At 33.0% G+C, this 20,156-nt stretch overlaps 1 protein-coding gene across 1 annotated transcript in view; it reads left to right on the top strand.

Moving 5' to 3' along the window:
* LOC134726010 (multiple epidermal growth factor-like domains protein 10) overlaps nucleotides 1-20,156 on the top strand; it is a 52,206-nt gene that overhangs the window by 10,167 nt on the left and 21,883 nt on the right. Inside the window, exon 6 of the mRNA XM_063590405.1 lies at nucleotides 5,419-5,616. Within this exon, the coding sequence (XP_063446475.1) occupies nucleotides 5,419-5,616 (198 nt within the window). The remainder of the gene's footprint in view (nucleotides 1-5,418; nucleotides 5,617-20,156) is intronic.

Below are 20,156 nucleotides of genomic sequence, written 5' to 3'. Positions count from 1 at the left end.
TATGCATTTTTAAAAGAAATATTCCACGGTTAAACATACTAAAGATAACAAGTGTTTCAGAAAATAAACAATGTTTAGCAACAAATAAGAAAAAGTATTAAAATTCAGAAGACAAAATTATCAAAATTATGTACTGGAAGACATTCATCTGTTTAATTATTAAGTATAGAGACTTATTTTGATTTCTATCTCAGATAATACGGTTTACAAGAGAACTGCAATACAATTCCGGTATGGTCTCAGTTTATCCGCAAGTGCATTAACCGACGGAAGCACTACTTCCTGCATCAGTATGTCATCAACAATTTCGAGTTCGTATATGCAAATTGGAAATGGGTCGTTAATTGTAATAACTGGTGTATATCTTGTTTTTGGAGGTGAGTAAAATCATGTAAATTATGTACATACACGCCTTATATATATAAATATATGTATATACATGTTAGTATCAAAGATGGTGTTTTTTTATCATAATAATTTAAATGTAGAAAGCAGTCTTTGTTGTAGTTTTTGCTTTGTTTGTATAATATAAACAAAATCCAACAAATGTGTCGGGATAAATCAATGATGTCTCCGCTGATGTGACTAGTTTATAAGTATCTGCTGCGGTCTAAATTCTATTGAAATTTACTTTGAGTCCCTCTTCTTATGAGTTTTTTTTTATAGACATCTCTTGACAAGAATTATGGCTGATATATAAATTTGCAACCAATATTTAAAACAGACACGGCATTAACAGCTCCTCTTTATGTTGATAGAATAAAAACATGTATCATCGGTTTTTGAATATAATTTTGTGTCGACCAGCTTATAATTCTGAAATAGAAACAGTTTTGTTTCTATAAATAATATCTATAGTACCTTAAGGACTGGCAAATTTGTTTTTTGAAAGACATTACAACTATCAGCCAACGTCTCAAACAGTTAATTTATTTCATACTCAAAATTATATGCGATTATGAAATTTTATTCAAAAGACACAACAGTTGTTTTTGATAAACATAAGAGGTTAAATTATCGAGCATGTGCTGCTTTGTGCATAGCAGTTAAGGTAGACAGGGTGTTTTCCTCCATCTTGGATTTTGAAATACTAGAAAACAAGGTCTTTGATGAAATGTGCAATTTTTTTTAGTAGTAGGTAATTCATGTGGAAGAAATTTTATTATAATATAAAAAATGTCATGTTTGATCATATTTATGATTGAATTTAACAAACAAAACAAAAATCTTTTGTTTGATTCATTTCTTTTAAAACTTAGTCAAATAAAGGGAGGCAACTCAAATGCAAGGGGAGATAATTCAGATAGTGTTACTTTTACAACAGAATGTGTTAGGAATTTACCCAATTTTACATGTAGCAAGAAAACGAGTCCGGTGACCCCATTTTTTCTTTTTCTTTTCTGAAAGCATAATACTGGAGCTATCTTCTCATATTCTATCTCAAAATTCTATGGTGTGATTTGCATTTTATGGCGGTAATTGGGTTTTTCGTGCATAATCTATACAAAATCTTGACAATTTTGCACAACCTTTAGTGTGAAAATAAGTCCGATTACCCATTCTTTTTATTAATGTTTTTAAACAAGCAGGATATGAGCTACATTTTTGGCAAATTATTAAAAGATTCTATGGATGAAAATTTACACACCTCATCTACCTTAACTCAACATTTTGTGAACTAGAAGGTGCACTCAACGATATCTCATGAGCCCTGCATCTATATTATATATATAAAAAAACACAGTTTAACGAAATTGTATGTTGACTTTGCATTAAAAGGGTATATATTTATATACACCTCGCCAAAAGTTAGGCAGCACCTAAAGGTTTTTTCTTCTATTTTATGTTTTAAAATTAGATTTGATACTACTTTCCTTCCATATATTTCGTTTATCTTTTGTTAATCGACAAGTAAGAATAGAGGTATAAAAGGTATAAACTTTATTCCTAGGTACTTTAAAAACAGGTTTTTTAAAGCTACATACAAGTTTCGTGCAATGAAATATTACGTTTCACTGCAGACTAAGTTGTGCAAATTTACGTACTCGTAAACCAGTCAAATGACCAACGCTGACTCGTGCGTATCGTCAAGTTCGACATCAGTGGTCACTTGGTCACTTTAATTAGACTTTGAGACAGTTGTGCCAAGTCCATTGGTCTGACGAGAAAAGATTTAACTTACATTATATTGATGAGCGCATGCACGTATTGTGTTCTCATAATACAGCATACAGGAAATAGCACACTTTTGGATCTACACCGTTTGGTGGTAGGGGTTTGACATGTTGTTGACGTTTTTTTATTGGACTGTAAAACGGACCTTTATGTTCTAAATGGGTAAAAAATATCGCGATACTTTTATACGGGATATCGTTGTGCATAAGTTTCACTATCACAATCTTGCAACTAGACCAATATTCATTGACGATAATGCTAGGTTACACAGAGCACGCATTGTTTTATATTATTAACGTCAGAAGGAAACTGACACTATTCCTTGGTCACCCATGTCACAAGATATGCATCCCATTGAACATGTCTGGGATGTTATTGGTAGAAAAATCAACAACATGGTTCCAGCTAGTACGAATTAACAGAAATTACGAGCAGCCCTGATTGAGGAATGGTAAATAATTCCTTTTAGAACGTTACGTTGCCTAGTTCAACGTATTGACGACGTGTGGAAGAACTTTTCCCGAAGTGTGGAGGATATACCCGTTACTGACCAAAATTGTACTTTAATGTGTTTACAATTTGTCAATCTCGAGGTTTGTACAGATGTTCGTGTACAATGAAAAGCAATTATTTTCAAAAACTTCAAACTTAACCTTGTATTTTTTACCCTTTTACAACCATGGTCCCAAAATAAAATAGTGAAAAAATCAATCACGAAAAAAGTCAAAGCTATCAATTAACATTCTATATATTATATTTTATAAAACACATATTCAGTTCATTGTATCGATGTTTCGATTAGTTATGAATTCAGTAAAAACACAATTTTGGAAAATTATCAGGTGTTGCTTAACGGCGAGGTTTATATATATTAGAAGCTATTGTTTGAACGATAACCATTACTTAATTTTTTTTTGATAATTAATCCATATAACAAAAAAGCGTAAATAAAAAGTAACAAACTACTATGCGAAATCATTATGTAAAGCTGTGGGATGCCTTCACTAATCAAAATTAATCAACGAGATGTACCAACTTAAGCGAGTAGATAAATGTTGTTTTCTCATAGACCAGAATATGTACGAAAAAAAAATACAATACTTAACATCTAAACTACAAACTGATTATACAATGTTTAAATGAAAATTCGCTTCATAATTTTTATTTAAATGCGTAATATATATATATATATATATATGCGAAAGCAAATTTACAGATCTAACATTGTTGGGTTGTTGTTTAGACGAGTTGTATAGACATTATGTACACAGCCATGTATCACCATCATTGATGGCGATCCGATGGATACATCTGTTGTAGGGTTGTCACTGAATTAGACGTACTTATGTTTATAATTATTTTCTGTGACTGTATCTTACATTAATTTGTAGGATCCTTTACTATAGATAATTTAGCTGATCTGTAACAATAACATCTTCATGCCTTATATATCATGTACTGTAGTACGCCGCTAGATTAAAACTGACGCGGAAACGTAACACATGGCCAGCGAAAGCTCTTTTTTTAAAGCCCAGGTGGTCGTGTGGTCTAGCAGGACGGCTGCAGTGCAGGCGATTTGGTGTCACGATATCACAGTAGCATGGGTTCGAATCCCGGCGAGGGAAGAAACAAAAAATTGCGAAAGCAAATTTACAGATCTAACATTGTTGGGTTGATGTTTAGACGAGTTGTATATACATTATGTACACAGCCATGTATCACCATCATTGATGGCGATCCGATGGATACATCTGTTGTAGGGTTGTCACTGACTCAGACGTACTTATGTTTATAATTATTTTCTGTGACTGTATCTTACATTAATTTGTAGGATCCTTTACTATAGATAATTTAGCTGATCTGTAACAATAACATCTTCATGCCTTATATATCATGTACTGTAGTACGCCGCTAGATTAAAACAAACGTGGAAAGGTAACACATGGCCAGCGAAAGCTCTTTTTTGAGAGCCCAGGTGGTCGTGTGGTCTAGCGGGACGGCTGCACTGCAGGCGATTTGGTGTCACGATATCACAGTAGCATGGGTTCGAATCCCGGCGAGGGAAGAAACAAAAAATTGCGAAAGCAAATTTACAGATCTAACATTGTTGGGTTGATGTTTAAACATGTATATACCCGTTGAAGGCCGTACTTTAACCTATAATGGTTTAATTTTTAAATTGTTATTTGGATGGAGAGTTGTCTTATTGGCACTCACACCACATCTTCCTATATCTATATACATTATGTACACAGCCATGTATCACCATCATTGATGGCGATCCGATGGATACATCTGTTGTAGGGTTGTCACTGACTCAGACGTACTTATGAATATAATTATTTTCTGTGACTGTATCTCACATTAATTTGTAGGATCCTTTACTATAGATAATTTAGCTGATCTGTAACTATAACATCTTCATGCCTTATATATCATGTACTGTAGTACGCCGCTAGATTAAAACTGACGTGGAAAGATAACACATGGCCAGCGAAAGCTCTTTTTTTGAGAGCCCAGGTGGTCCTGTGGTCTAGCGGGGCGGCTGCAGTGCAGGCGATTTGGTGTCACGATATCACAGTAGCATGGGTTCGAATCCCGGCGAGGGAAGAACCAAACATTTGCGAAAGCAAATTTACAGATCCAACATTGTTGGGTTGATGTTTAGACGAGTTGTATATATATATTATGTACAAAGCCATGTATCACCATCATTGATGGCGATCCGATGGATACATCTGTTGTAGTGTTGTCACTGACTCAGACGTACTTATGAATATAATTATTTTCTGTGACTGTATCTTACATTAATTTGTAGGATCCTTTACTATAGATAATTTAGCTGATCTGTAACAATAACATCTTCATGCCTTACATATCATGTACTGTAGTACGCCGCTAAATTAAAACTGACGTGGAAAGGTAACACATGGCCAGCGAAAGCTCTTTGTTTGAGAGCCCAGGTGGTCGTGTGGTCTAGCGGGACGGCTGCAGTGCAGGCGATTTGGTGTCACGATATCACAGTAGCATGGGTTCGAATCCCGGCGAGGGAAGAATCAAAAATTTGCGAAAGCAAATTTACAGATCTAACATTGTTGGGTTGATGTTTAGACGAGTTGTATATATAGGTTTATATAGCCAACTTTTCTAGATGTATTGATATCTATTGACGTTTTTATTTGTGTATTACTATATTGTACTGGTTTATTCATTTGCTATACATAGATTTTTTTTAATTTACAGACAAGAATCCTCCGATCGGCATTCACAGAGTGTATTGTTCTAATACTACTGATTCCTGGGCTGATGGTATAGTGTTATACGATGCAGAATATTATAATAGTGACACTGAAGTTTTTGCAGTTTGCAAATATATCATTTATTTACCGCCTATTTTATATGGGAATTCAAAGATCGATATATGTGAAATTGAAATTGGTGGTAAGTATGATAATTTTCGAACTCAAACCGATATTTGTAACTAGTAAATTACAGAAAAATTAGAGGTTCCCGCGTATGTTTAGGGTAAACAAAATGATACCGTTTTACTTTTAGAGCAATTATTAAAGTATTATATATCAAGGGTATTGAGGAAGACAAAACAAAATAGGTCGACGAATATAGAGAATGTATACTAGGGAAATGGAGAACAACAGAAAAAAAACTGCACATTATTTGATCTCACAAAACGAGAATTATTGTTAAGTATGGAACGCCGGAACTGTCTTATAGTGTAAATATTTAATGTGTTATGTCGCTTTGCCTTTACGTCCTGTCATTTATTCTTTATGTTATGTGCAGATGCCTTTATGTCCTGACACGGCATCTCTGTGTTATGTCAAATTAGTAATTTGTTTGGTCAAACAAATGTATGATATGTCATTGCTAAACTTTGTTGTGTAAAATATGCATTACATTATGCTGTAACTACTATATATTCTGTGAATACTTCGGAACTCTATGATCAACCACCTTTACATTCTCTCATATTTTATCTGTGTTGTGTCTATTCTTCTTTTACGTAGGTCAGTTAATAATTGCGTCCTGTCTCAAGTGTTATTGTTATGTCAAATGTTCTAAACGTTTTGTCGTGATACACCTTTGTTCTATGTAAATCTCATGATATTATAGTCTTTTGGCGTTATGTTGTGTTTATTCAGATGTATCTCTAGTGAAAAACATAATACATTATGGTATAATTCATATGCGTTTTGCCGTAGAGTAAGGACTCTCTGTGAGCATTCATTACGTCATGTGCAAATGGTTTTTACATTATGTGCAAACAACTAATACGTTTTGTGCAAACCTCGTTTACGTTATGTGCAAACATTGTTTACCTTATGTGCAAACACCATGTAAGTTATTTGCAAATACCTATTACATTATGTCCAAACATCTATCACGTTATATGTAAACACCTATTACGTTATATGCAAACACCTATTACATTATGTGCAAACACCATGTAAGTTATGTGCAAATGTCTATTACATTATGTCCAAACATCTATTACGTTATGTGCAAACACCTATTACTTTATGTCCAAACACCTATTACGTTATGTGCAACACCTATTACGTTATGTGCAAATACCGCTTACATTATGTGCAAACACCATGTGAGTTAAGTGCAAATGCCTATTACATTATGTCCAAACATCTATTACGTTATGTGCAAACACCTATTACTTTATGTCCAAACACCTATTACGTTATATGCAAACACCTATTACGTTATGTGCAAATACCGCTTACATTATGTGCAAACACCATGTGAGTTATGTGCAAATGCCTATTACAGTATGTCCAAACACCTATTACGTTATGTGCAAACACCTATTACTTTATGTGCAAGCACCTATTACGTTATGTGCAAATACCGCTTAAATTATGTGCAAACACCATGTAAGTTATGTGCAAATGCCTATTACATTATGTCCAAACATCTATTACTGTATGTCCAAACACCTATTACGTTATGTGCAAACACCTATTACGTTATGTGTAAATACCGCTTAAATTATGTGCAAACACCATGTAAGTTATGTGCAAATGTCTATTACATTATGTCCAAACATCTATTACGTTATGTGCAAACACCTAATACTTTATGTCCAAACACCTATTACGTTATGTGCAACACCTATTACGTTATCTGCAAATACCGCTTACATTATGTGCAAACACCATGTGAGTTATGTGCAAATGCCTTTTACATTATGTCCAAACATCTATTACGTTATGTTCTGGTAATCGCTTTTTTGACACAGATTTAAATAAAACGCCTCAATGATATGCATTTTGAAAATGAAGAAAATTAAAATTTTGACCTTTTTAACAAACTGTGGATTTTCATAATTATATTGAATGGTGTAAAAAGGCTCTATACATACTATGTATTTAGTTTTATGGGAAATTATTTTGCTCCACATTAAAAGTGTGCGTTATGCAAACCACATTAAAAGTTGTGCGTTATGAAATAATTATATTGAATGGTGTAAAAAGGCTATATACATACTATGTATTTAGTTTTATGGGAAATTATTTTGCTCCACATTAAAAGTGTGCGTTATGCAAACCACATTAAAAGTTGTGCGTTATGAAATAATTATATTGAATGGTGTAAAAAGGCTATATAAATACTATGTATTTAGTTTTATGGGAAAATATTTTGCTCCACACTTCAGGTGTCCCGCCCCTCTTATCTGACAATTTTTTTAAACACTCACAGGGATGTTGAAAAAAAAATGATCCGATTTTCGATCAGACAGGTGTAACAAAAAGCTGCATTTGTGTGTGTCATATTAAAAACTGCCTTATCCTGTAATCCACAAAAATGACGCATACATATATTAATCTGAAAGAAAGAGTTATCAGCCTTGTTTAACCTTCACTGGCCATACTCAAAATTAAATTCCGCAACTTGAAACTCCAAATAGTGACTTTCATTTATCCGTATTTCGTCCGGTAACTTTTCGAATCGTGTCATCAAGAACGATACAAAAAAATACATAATTTAGTAAATTGTTATTGTTTTCTTCTATTATTTTTTTTATAAGTGATGAACATATCGTTTCTTTTGTTGTCTATAAGAATAAATAGATAATTTCGTTGCTAAAATGGTCATCATAACCTAATTTTTCCTTTGAATTTCAGAAAATACTAACTATCTTTTAAAAAGGATGTGGTGTGAATGCCAATTAGACAATTCTCCACGAAATACCAAATGACATGGAAATAAATAACAATAGATCCCCTAATGGTCTCGCTTTTCGTCCTGTTTCTAAAGCTCGTACAAATAAATTTCACGTTTACCGACAAAGTACATTTATAATCAATACATTATTTCACAGTAGTTGATATGGATTTATATATTTGTTCAATATTTCAACGAATATCGTCGTATAAATTAGAAACATAAACTTATTTTCCGAACGGAGAGTCTTAAATTCAATGAATATTACGGGATATACGGTATAAACGGTAAGCTTTGATGCGTTTAGTTATAAGCGGGAATGGTTCGATCAACATAGCTGAATACACAATTAAGCCAAATGTTCATAAAATGAATTTGCTGCACATCATTATTCTGACAAATCTTATTTAAAAAAATATAAAGTTTCATACAAATATATTCTATTGGATTTCAATGTTATCATTCTAAAATATGTTTTGACAGTTTCTGTAAAATATTGCCATTTTTTTCGAGCCTTTGACTTAAGTCGAAAAAGCGAGACATAGCGATCCTAGATTCCGTCGTCGTCGGTGTCGTCATCGTCGTCGGCGGCGGCGTCCACAAATATTCACTTTGTGGTTAAAGCTTTAGAAATTGTAAAAACGTTCTTAAACTTCATAAATGTATACTGGATTTCTTCCAAACTTGGACAGAAGCTTGTTTATGATCATAAGATACATGTAAATGTATCCTGAATTAAAATTTGTAAAAATAAAATTTATTTTTTTCCGTATTTTACTTATAAATAAACTTAGATTTTTCTGCCAGGAAATTATACATTTACACTGTCAAGCAACACATTCACTCTGTGGTTAATTTTTTTAGAATTTTAATAACTTTTTTTTTTTTTTTTTTAAGAACATAATAACATTTATTCATCTAATCTTGGTTTCACCAAGAGTCCAAGCTTCTCTTGATTTACCCTGTTACACTCCACTGATTATCCAGGGAAATAAACAGCTGATCCAACTTATTAAGTTATAAAAAATAATATATAGAATTTTAATAACTTTCTTATACTCTTTTGGGTTTTGTACCAAACTTGGACAGACGCTTGTTTGTGATCAAAAGCTAGTATCTGGAAAGAAATTTTGTGAAGACCTTTGTTTTACTTAAGAATGGACTTCCAGTTATCATTACAGTCTGAAGTTCTTCTGTAATTTTCCTGCTACTGAGTATAAATTAAGAGAGTTCACTTGTCATGTTTTGTATTCTTGGAATTTTGGAACCCTGTTGTTCATCCGTTTAAAGCACCATGCAACAATTGCCAGGTAACTCCCAGTTTTCAAGAATCTTAAAATGTGCAGTATGTCATTGATACGATTCGAGCTCTCAAAGTGAATCAAGATAATAAAATGACAATAAGACATTTGTAAGAAATATAAAACCCTTGTTATGTGTTGTTACTAGTTGAGAACATCTTAATGTTAAATATATGAATCAAAGCACTGAAGTATTGAACATCTGATAACCGCAAGTTCTTGTGGACAGTCACAAGCACTTGTCCCAGAAAACCAAATCACATCTCTTTACCTGAAAGTGACGTTAAAGTACAGATAGATAGTTTTTTCTGCGCGTGGATGATAAATTCAACCTCATCGTAGAAGTCATAAAAATCAGTAAAGTCTGTTTTTTTTTTGTTATACAGTATTTTAATATATGTAAATTACAGTTACATGTATATATTATTTTCATCCATTTGTATATCATTCTATTGTACTATATTAGTCATAGTGCTGTGCAAGTGCATGGTGGACACTCTTCTGTAATATTTTGATTTTTGTAATACATTGCATTTGAGTGGGCATTCATATTTTCCAGCAAAACATTCAATGTCCCACGAAAGAGGAAGCAAAGACAGATAACTCTGCATGTGATATCGCAAACGTTCTTGAGATATTCTTCCGCATGCGGTAACACACTTTTTCTGTACGTGTGTATAAATATTAAAGATTTGTTTACTTTATTTATGTTTCTCTTTATTTATGTTAAAATATCTTCGTCCTCAGACAATATAATCTGAAAAGACGTATATATTATGTGTTGACCTTGTCAAAAGTCTAGAATAAATAAATGTAATTTGGCGCCTCAAAAACTATATGTTATGATTATGGATGCAAGATATGGCGACCTATGAAATGCCCCGCTTGGTGCAGTTGGAAAAGAACATTACATAAATAAGGCCGTTAGTGCTCTCGTTTGAATTGTTTTGCATATTCTTTTCGGGGCCTTTTATTGTTGACTATGCGGTATGGGCTTTGCTCATTGTTGAAGGCTTTACGTTGACATAAAGTTGTTAATTTCTGCGTCATTTTGGTCTCTTGTGGAGATTTGTCTCATTGGCAATCATACCACGTCTTCTTTTTTCTTATAGCAACTTATTTTCCGTTCCGTTTTCCGTAAAGAAATGAGGTTGCATTTTTTTTTTTACATGTAGCTTTTTTTTGCTTCGAATAACAGGGCGGACCTTTTAGTTTTTGTCGACATACTAGCTGCGAAAACGTAGCTCTATTGTCCTTTTTGCCATCTATGGTCCGCAAATATTAAAAATCATCAAAAGGACCTTAAGAGCTACGTTTTCGCAGCTATCGACATACACGCTATCTTGAAATAATTACTTTTCACATGTAAATTATGTTTGTTTGCTTCATGATGTGGCTGAAATTCAGCAACAACTATTGGCTTACATGAGATAAATATTTATAGACTGTTCTCTTCTGAGGATATTAAGCCATCAAATGCCGGAAAATTAACTGTGTGTATTACATTTCAGATCAAATGTAATTAATTCATGATCGTTTTATTATGCATATATTACACATGGAAATTGAAAATTGAAATATCAATCATTAATACGCCTTTACTTGCATTGCTTATCTGCAATATGTAGACGTTACGAGCGATGTTCATGTCTATAAGCGTAATATACGTTATCGCTAAAATCGGACGTTTTTCATGGTTTAGACGCTACAAAAATACTTCTAGAATAAGTAAAGTTAATGTACCTGTCTGGTTAGGGGAGGGTTTGGATCCTGCTAGCATGTTAAACCCCGCCACACTATGTATGTATGTGCCTGTCCCTAGTCCATGTAGTCAGGAGCTCGTAATTCAGTGTTTGTCGGTTGTTTGTGTGTTACATATTTGTATTTCGTTCATTTTAAATAAAATACAGCTCTTAGTTTTCCAGTTTGAATTGTTTTACATTGTCATTGCGGGGCCTCTTATAGCTAACTATGCGGCATGGGCTTTACTCATTGTTGAAGGCCGTACGGTCACCTATTATTATTAATGTCTGTGTTATTTTGGTCTCTTGTGGAGAGTTAATTGTCTCATTGGCAATAATACCACATCTTCTGCGGGACCCAAATAACGGCTTTAGTTGTTCTCGATAATTGTCGGTATGGTGGCCTTATACTTCAAATGGAATATTTATGCAGTCTTTGAAAGTACCAAACAAATAGTTTTCACAAGAATAACATGACAGGTACGTAACTGTCAAATAAGCACCTTTCAAGAAGAAAAAAAAGTTGATAAAGACTATTGATATTAGGAACGATTTAAAAGATATTGTCTCACGATCTATACTCCCGAGTTCTGCCCTGTTATTCGAAGCAAAAAAAAACTACATGTAAAAAACAAAATGCACCCTCATTTCTTTACGGAAAATGTGAACGGAAAATAAGACGATAAAAAAAAGAAGACGTAGTATGACTGCCAATGAGACTACTCTCCACAAGAGACCAAAATGACACAGAAATTTACAATTTTAAGTCAACGAACGGCCTTCAACAATGAACAAAGCCCATACCACATAGTCAACAATAAAAGGCCCCGAAAACAATATGTAAATACAGTTACTTAGTGTCGTTCAAATGTTTTCCGCAATATTTAAAAAAATCTACCACAGATTGTATTATTTCGTTCCCGCGAAAAAAAACTTGTCTACTTGAAAAAGCCCCCGGCTGCGTCCTAATGTCCCTTTCACGAAGTTTCGAAATATTATTTTTGAATAAAAATTATATATCCGTGTTTGAAACAAATGTCGGTTTAGTAACATTCAAAACCAATTGCGTGACTTACATGTATACTGAACCGATAATATAAAGTGATAGTACATGAAATATCCGGCAAACTTTCTACTCCATCTACCTCTATGTCGAAAGACACATACATAAATATCTCGTTGCGCTGAAGATAAGTTTGCAACCGTACTTTTTGGAATAGTCATGAATTATATTACAGTGCTAATATTGTATAGATAATAAGTTTTGTTTCAAACATTTAAATTGTGTATTTTGCCACTATGCACGGAACTAATGTCTAGCGAATTTGTCTTAAAGTTCTCTCAAGTAATTCAACATGTTACCCGATCTAGTGTATTTTCTGACACGTTTAAGTTTTTTCTTAGTTTTTACAGTTATATATTCGTATCGTTTCAAAGAAACATTGGGAGCATCATCCGAAACATTCTTCGTCCGTAAATTTTAAAGAAGACTCTTTAATGCGATAAGATAGAAACGCAAACAAAAAATGCTCGTGCAATTACGCACCCAAGTTTTACTCGTTTAAACTTGCAAGTGTTGCACTTAATTTAAAATTTGCGAGTAAAAATAAAACATTCAATCTGTTCCGGGTTGAGGGCAACATTTATCAATATCATAGAATGATAAAAATAATCCGAACAATCAGTAACATATAGATAAATCAAATCGTAGTTTAAAAAGTATCTCTCTATATATATAGCACAATATATGCACCGACAATCGACTAAGTTGTGCGCTTGTTCTGTGTGTTTTTATGGCACTGCGTTTTTTGTTTCGTTGACTATTCAAAACCACGCTAGGTTGCCGCGACATTACCTTGATTAAGAACTATCTTTAAAAAGATATCCGACCTATTTAAATTTGAGTATATGTTTAAAACTATCATTTCGATAACCTTCAGAAGCACAATGACTTAATGATGCGGGACCTCTTTAATTAAATCTCCATCTGAATGTAACTACAAGAAATTCTATACTAAGTCTGGTTATACTAGGTCAATAATATATAAGAATATTGTGATGACACCTAAAAAAATTATTTGTGTTCAGTATTCTTGGTCCTCGTATCTTTGTGTTTACATTCACCAAAAACCCCGCGGAAATCTCACATGCGTAGGTGCGTTCTAAAAGTCATGTACGTTCGTACAACAAAGTTTACATTAAAAAAATTATAATTATCCCGAATAAACAGCTGTCATGGATGTTAAGAGCTATTGGAGAAACAATTATTCTAATAATAATATAAATCTTTGTAAGATCTAGTTCAAATATTTATAGTTTTTAACTTGCTTTCCATCACGATATAAATAACGAGACGTGTTTTCAAACACAACCAAATCATCCAGCATGAGATCATTTTGTCCAATCACAGAAAGGATTTTCGAGCATGCGTATTCTGTTGCCATAGTTAAACGTCCTTAAGTTCAAAGGGCACAAACAGAAACTATACCGACTACGTCGGAAAAAGAATACAGCGAAGTAGTTCAGAGCTTTTTAGAAAGCTAAAACTTATAGTTTTCAAAGTGTATATATCACTGATGCGTTTTGTTTTAATCTGTGTCAAAATAGCGTTTACCAGAACGTAATAGGTGTTTGCACATAACGTAATAGGTGTTTAGACATAACGTAATAGGTGTGTGCACCTAACGTAATAGATGTTTGGACATAATGTAATAGGCATTTGCACATAACTTTCATGGTGTTTGCAAATAATGTAAGCGGTATTTGCACATAACGTAATAGTATTTGCACATAATGATGAAGTTTTTATGCATCACTTAATATGTATTTGCTGATAACGTAATAGGTGTTTGCACATAAGGTAAACGATGTTTGCACATAGGGTGAACAATGTTTGCACATAAGGTAAACGAGGTTTGCACAAAACGTATTAGTTGTTTGCAAATAATGTAAAACCCATTTGCACATGACGTAATGAATGCTCACAGAGAGTATCAGCTGTACAGCAAAACGCATATGAATTATACCATGATGTATTATGTTTTCACTGGAGATACATATGTATAAACACAACATAACTCCAAAAGACTATAATATCATGAGATTTACATAGAACAAAGGTGTATCACATCAAAACGTTTAGAACATTTGACATAACAATAACACTCGAGACAGGACGCAATTATTACTGACTTACGTAAAAGAAGAATAGACACAACATAGTTAAAATATGAGATAATGTAAAGGTGGTTGATCATAAAGTTCCGAAGTATTCACAGAATATATAGTAGTTACAGCATAATGTAATGCACATTTTACAGAACAAAGTTTAGCAATGACATATCATACAATTGTTTGACCAAACAAATTACTAATTTGACATAACACAGAGATGCCGTGTCAGGATATAAAGGCATTTGCACATAACATAAAGAAGAAATAACAGGACGTAACGGCAAAGCGACAGAACACATTAAATATTTACACTATAAGACCGTTCCGGCGTTCCATATTAAGTGCTTCAGCAGATCGAGGTCCACAAGTGGTGCCTTTATTTCAATCAAAGGCAAGATATAAAGCAGATTGTACTGTAACTGTCTTATCCTTGATCTGAAATGCGATTGGATAGATGTGATTAAATAAATTGTCACCATTTTTTCTTATTTACTGTGAAAACATAAAATTGAGAATGGAAATGGGGAATGTGTCAAAGAGACAACAACCCGACCAAATAAAAAACAACAGCAGAAGGTCACCAACAGGTCTTCAATGTAGCGAGAAATTCCCGCACCCGGAGGCGTCCTTCAGCTGGCCCCTAAACAAATATATACTAGTTCAGTGATAATGAACGCCATACTAATTTCCAAATTATACACAAGAAACTAAAATTAAAATAATACAAGACTAACAAAGGCCAGAGGCTCCTGACTTGGGACAGGCAAAAATGCGGCGGATTAAACATGTTTGTGAGATCTCAACACTCCCCCTATACCTCTAACCAATGTAGAAAAGTAAACACATAACAATACGCACATTAAAATTCAGTTCAAGAGAAGTCCGAGTCTGATGTCAGAAGATGTAACCAAAGAAAATAAACAAAATGACAATAATACATAAATAACAACAGACTTCTAGCAGCTAACTGACATGCCAGCCCCAGACTTCAATTAAACTGACTGAAAGATTATGATTTCATCATATGAACATCAGGCACAATCCTTCCCGTTAGGGGTTTAGTATCATACCATCATAACAAATATGAGAAGAACATAACCTGTGTCATGCCAACAACTGTTTTGAGAATAAATGTGTTTAGTTCCGACGCAAAGACCTTATCAGTGACTCAATATTAACGCCAAAATATGCAATCTTTAATGACTTGACAACAGTATCGTAACTATATCCCTTCTTAATAAGTCTATTCAAAGGTTTTGTAAGTTTCTGAGGTGAATACTGACACCTTTGTGCTTTATAAAGAATATTTCCATAAAAAATTGGATGTGAAATACCTGAACGTATAAGAAGTCTGCATGTTGAGCTATATTTACGAATGATGTCTTTATACCGATGATAAAATTTAGTAAATGTTTTGACTAGTTTGTGATATCGAAAACCCTGGTGTAATAATTTATCAGTAATACATAAATTCCTCTCGTTAAAATCTAAAACATTGTTACATACACGACCGAATCGTACAAGTTGAGATATATAAACACCGTAAGAAGGTGACAAGGGAGCGTCAACATCTAACAACGGATAATTAACAATAGGAAATGAAAAATAATCCCTTTTATCATAAATTTTAGTATTCAGCTTTCCGTTAGTGATATAGATATCAAGATCGAGGAAAGGGCAGTGGTCATTGTTAGTATTAGCTTTATTTAAAGTAAGTTCAGCTGGATAAATTTCATTAATATACCAACTGAAGTCGTCATTATTGAGAGCCAAAATATCATCCAAATATCTAAAAGTATTATTAAATTTGTTTATAAGATGTTGTTTTGATGGGTCTTTGCTTATTTTTGTCATAAATTGTAACTCATAACAATACAAAAAGAGGTCCGCAATAAGTGGTGCACAGTTAGTATCCATTGGAATTCCGATAATCTGACGATATACGCAATCCCCAAAGCGAACAAAAATGTTATCTAGTAAAAATTCAAGGGCATATATAGTATCAAAGCATGTCCAATTAACATAGTTTTTTTGTTTATTGCTACTAAAAAATGACCTAAAAGAGTTTGAACATATATATCCACATTCTGATTTTTTGAATGCCCATTTAATTAGGTGTGTGAATTTTTTCTTAATGAGAATGTGAGGCAATGTGGTATACAGGGTAGAAAAATCAAAACTTTGAACAGATTCAAAATCACCAATATAAGCATGCAATTTATCAAGTACTTCCAACGAGTTCTTGACACTCCAAATGTAATTTATTCCACTATTTTCGAAGGCCTTATTTGAACAATTTATTATAAGGTTTTTAATTGTACCAAGTGTGCTGGTAAGAAGAATAGACAATTAAGTAGTTGAACAATGGCTTGAAGACGAAATAAATCTATATTTATAAGGGGTTTTGTGTAGCTTCGGAAGCCAATACATAGTTGGGACTTTAATTGTATTTGGCTCTGCCTGTAAAGCGGTGGCTAAAAGTTTATGTTTGTTACAGATTTCGTTTTCTGAAAATGGAGTCAGTTGGAATGTTGGTGAATTGGTGATTTCCTTTTTCAGAACCTCAATGTAAAATTTACGTCAAACAATAATAATATTATTAGCAGCTTTATCGGCCGGGACAAAAACTAATTCCTTGGCTAGTTCTTTTAGTTTATGTTTGATACGAGAAATAGGTTTATTGTGGTTATTGTTAATAGTAAAATGTTCTTTAAAATGTTGAATACGTATAACAACTATCTTCATTACTGAATTAAAAAAAGAGTCCAAAGATTTTTTGTCAGCTTTTTCCCGTTTTATCCATTTCATACAGTAAGTATGGAGTGAGTCGTGGATGATATTACGACACTCATTCCAATTAATAATAGCACCCTGTATAACCCCGATACAGATGAAACCGGACGTTGACGCGTTCGAGTCGAGCACACCGTATAGCACTGAGTTCAGACAGTAAGGAATTCATACTTTTAAAGACAATCCAATATCTATTCTTCGTATATTTTGCGCCAATATATTCTTTGCCATAATACTCATGAGTTACGAAAAGGTTTTTCAAAAATGTGTCATTTTTTTATACAAACATCAAAAAACGCACGTACATGATAAAACGTGCTTGGTATTTTTAAACATTTAAAACTTAATGTTTCTCGTACCTCATAGTTTTTAAAACATACATTTTTGAAAACTTCATAGTATAAATTAACAAACTTATAAAGATCGTGTGTTTATGTTGTTTCTAGAAACAAAAAAATACACGTTTTAAAATGTCTCTATTTTCATGTTGTGTACGCTTCGTTGTCATTACACCTTTTTATACTGTACGCTTCGTTGACAAAATATTGCGTTTGTCAATGAATTTTGCATGTATAAGATTATGCTTTGATATGATTATAACCAATATGCATGTTTGAAAATAATAATTTACCACCATAACATGCAGACAGCAACCCATAATGTCAGTTGTATTGTCGAAAAAACTTGGAGGAAATTTTTACATTTAAAAAAATCCTCATGTATACAAAAGTGTGAATTGGTAGGAAAATACAATAAGTCAACAGATGCAACTATGACAAAGCATACAGATACACACGTCCGATTTCTAATTTCATAGCATATTTAAAAGTGTTTACCATACAACAGTCAATGTACGGTTAGGTGGTGGGTTGGGTGTCCGCTAACATGTTTAATCCCGCCATATTCTGTATGTGCCTGTCCAAAGCCGGGAGCCTTTAATTCAGTGGTTGTATATATTTTTTTGTTCACACTTTTGTGCAAAAATTGAGCCGTTAGTTTTCTCGTATGCACTGACTACATTTGTTATTTCGTTGTGCTTAATAGCGGTGTGGGCTTTGTTCATTATTAAAGGCCGTACGGTGACCTATAGTTGTTCATTTTTGTTTCGTTTGGTCTCTTGCGAAGAGCTGTTTCAATACCGCATCTTCTATTTGATATAGAAAGCAATCAAAAATAATCAATGGGTTATAGGTTAAGCCTTTTGGCCTGAATCTCAGAGGCGGGTCCAAGGGGGTCATATATTACCATAGAGTTAGATTAAGGCTCAAGAATAGGTGTATGCAAGGAACATGTAACTGATATCTATCAATAGTAATACAGTTACTTTAATGTGAAGATATAAAGATGGAGAGACAACACTCAATGTTAACTGGTTTGCTTTCTTCAATTATGTTTTTGTGTTTGTTTAATTTTTAAGGTATAAATATTATGCTTAAATTCCTCGAACATTACAGTCTTTCTACTGTGGTGCAAAAATCTAAATGATTGGTCAGGTCATTTTGGTTATTATAAACACCTTTAAAGTCTATACTCACCCATATGCATTTCATTCAAATTTTGATTTATTTCACAGAAGACCACAGGGACCATATTTATATTCCCCAGTTACCCTTGGCGTCATTGGTAAATTATGGGTTAGCAAAGCATCAATCACCAACTAGTCCATCAGCTAGTTCTCAAAAGCGCGCTAGTTAAGGAGTTTGTGTTACACCCCAGGGTACCGCGATTTTTTTGGATAGAATTCAACTTCATTATCTTGTTGATAAAATACAAGGTGTTAGACTAAAAAAAAAGTGTCCAAAAGAGGATTAAAAACGTCCCTTCCAATGGTCCCCTCATTTAGCAATCATGACTAAGTAATTTGTAATTAAATTTTTTAATATAAAGCGATTAAAAAAAAAATAAAGTATAGGTTCAAACAACTAAAAGAGATACAAAACTTATCATATTAAATGTAACTCGGAAGATTTTTTGTTTAAAATCAAATGTTTTTTTCATTACAAACAATCCGATTTTTTGGGTTCAGATTAAGGCATATTTTCACCTTTCATAAAGAAATTCGTTATACAATTACCCGTTTTAGCTAATTAAACTTGAGAATTAATCATTATGCAATGTTTAAATCATTTGCAGTATTTATATATCGTCTAAAATATGAATTATTTAATAAAGTATATGTACGTGCAAATACTCGTGAAATACCGGAAATGACCAAATTACCGTCTTTGATTCAGTATACAACATGTACAATGTATTAACACATAAGCTTTATCAATTTGCAACTGAAAACAAACATTTAATTGTCGATTTATGATGTTTTTGTGAGACAAATTATTTTATAAAGTGAATGTGCAACGAAATATTTATGAAAAAAATACAAATTAAGTTGATTTTGTTAGCGTTCAGAAAAGGTGCGCTCTATCGAACTCAATAAAGGTGTGCTTGATAACATTTTGTGTTGTAGCTATGAAGTGATTGACTTAATATTGTTAATTAAGGGCATACGATACAGTTTTGATCCTGTATTTACAAGTTCATGAAAATTTGCATATAGGCTATTTTTTACCTGATTAAATCAAATATGTAATAAAAAAAAAACCTCCATGTGCTACTTTTTGCGTAAAATGAGGTCGAAATTTTGTATATTTGCTCGAAATTCAGATTTGTGGCCGTAATTTCTTTTTCGAAAGAAAGACATAACTTTTTTGTTACAAAAGATAAAAACAAATTGTTTTTTGTTAAATAATCGGTAATTTCTGTATTTTATAAATATCTT

Source organism: Mytilus trossulus, chromosome 1, assembly GCF_036588685.1.
Source record: "Mytilus trossulus isolate FHL-02 chromosome 1, PNRI_Mtr1.1.1.hap1, whole genome shotgun sequence".
In the NCBI taxonomy this organism is placed as follows: Eukaryota; Metazoa; Mollusca; class Bivalvia; order Mytilida; family Mytilidae; genus Mytilus; species Mytilus trossulus.
Note: the sequence above shows the minus strand (reverse complement) of the source record. Positions and strands in the feature narration are given on the sequence as shown.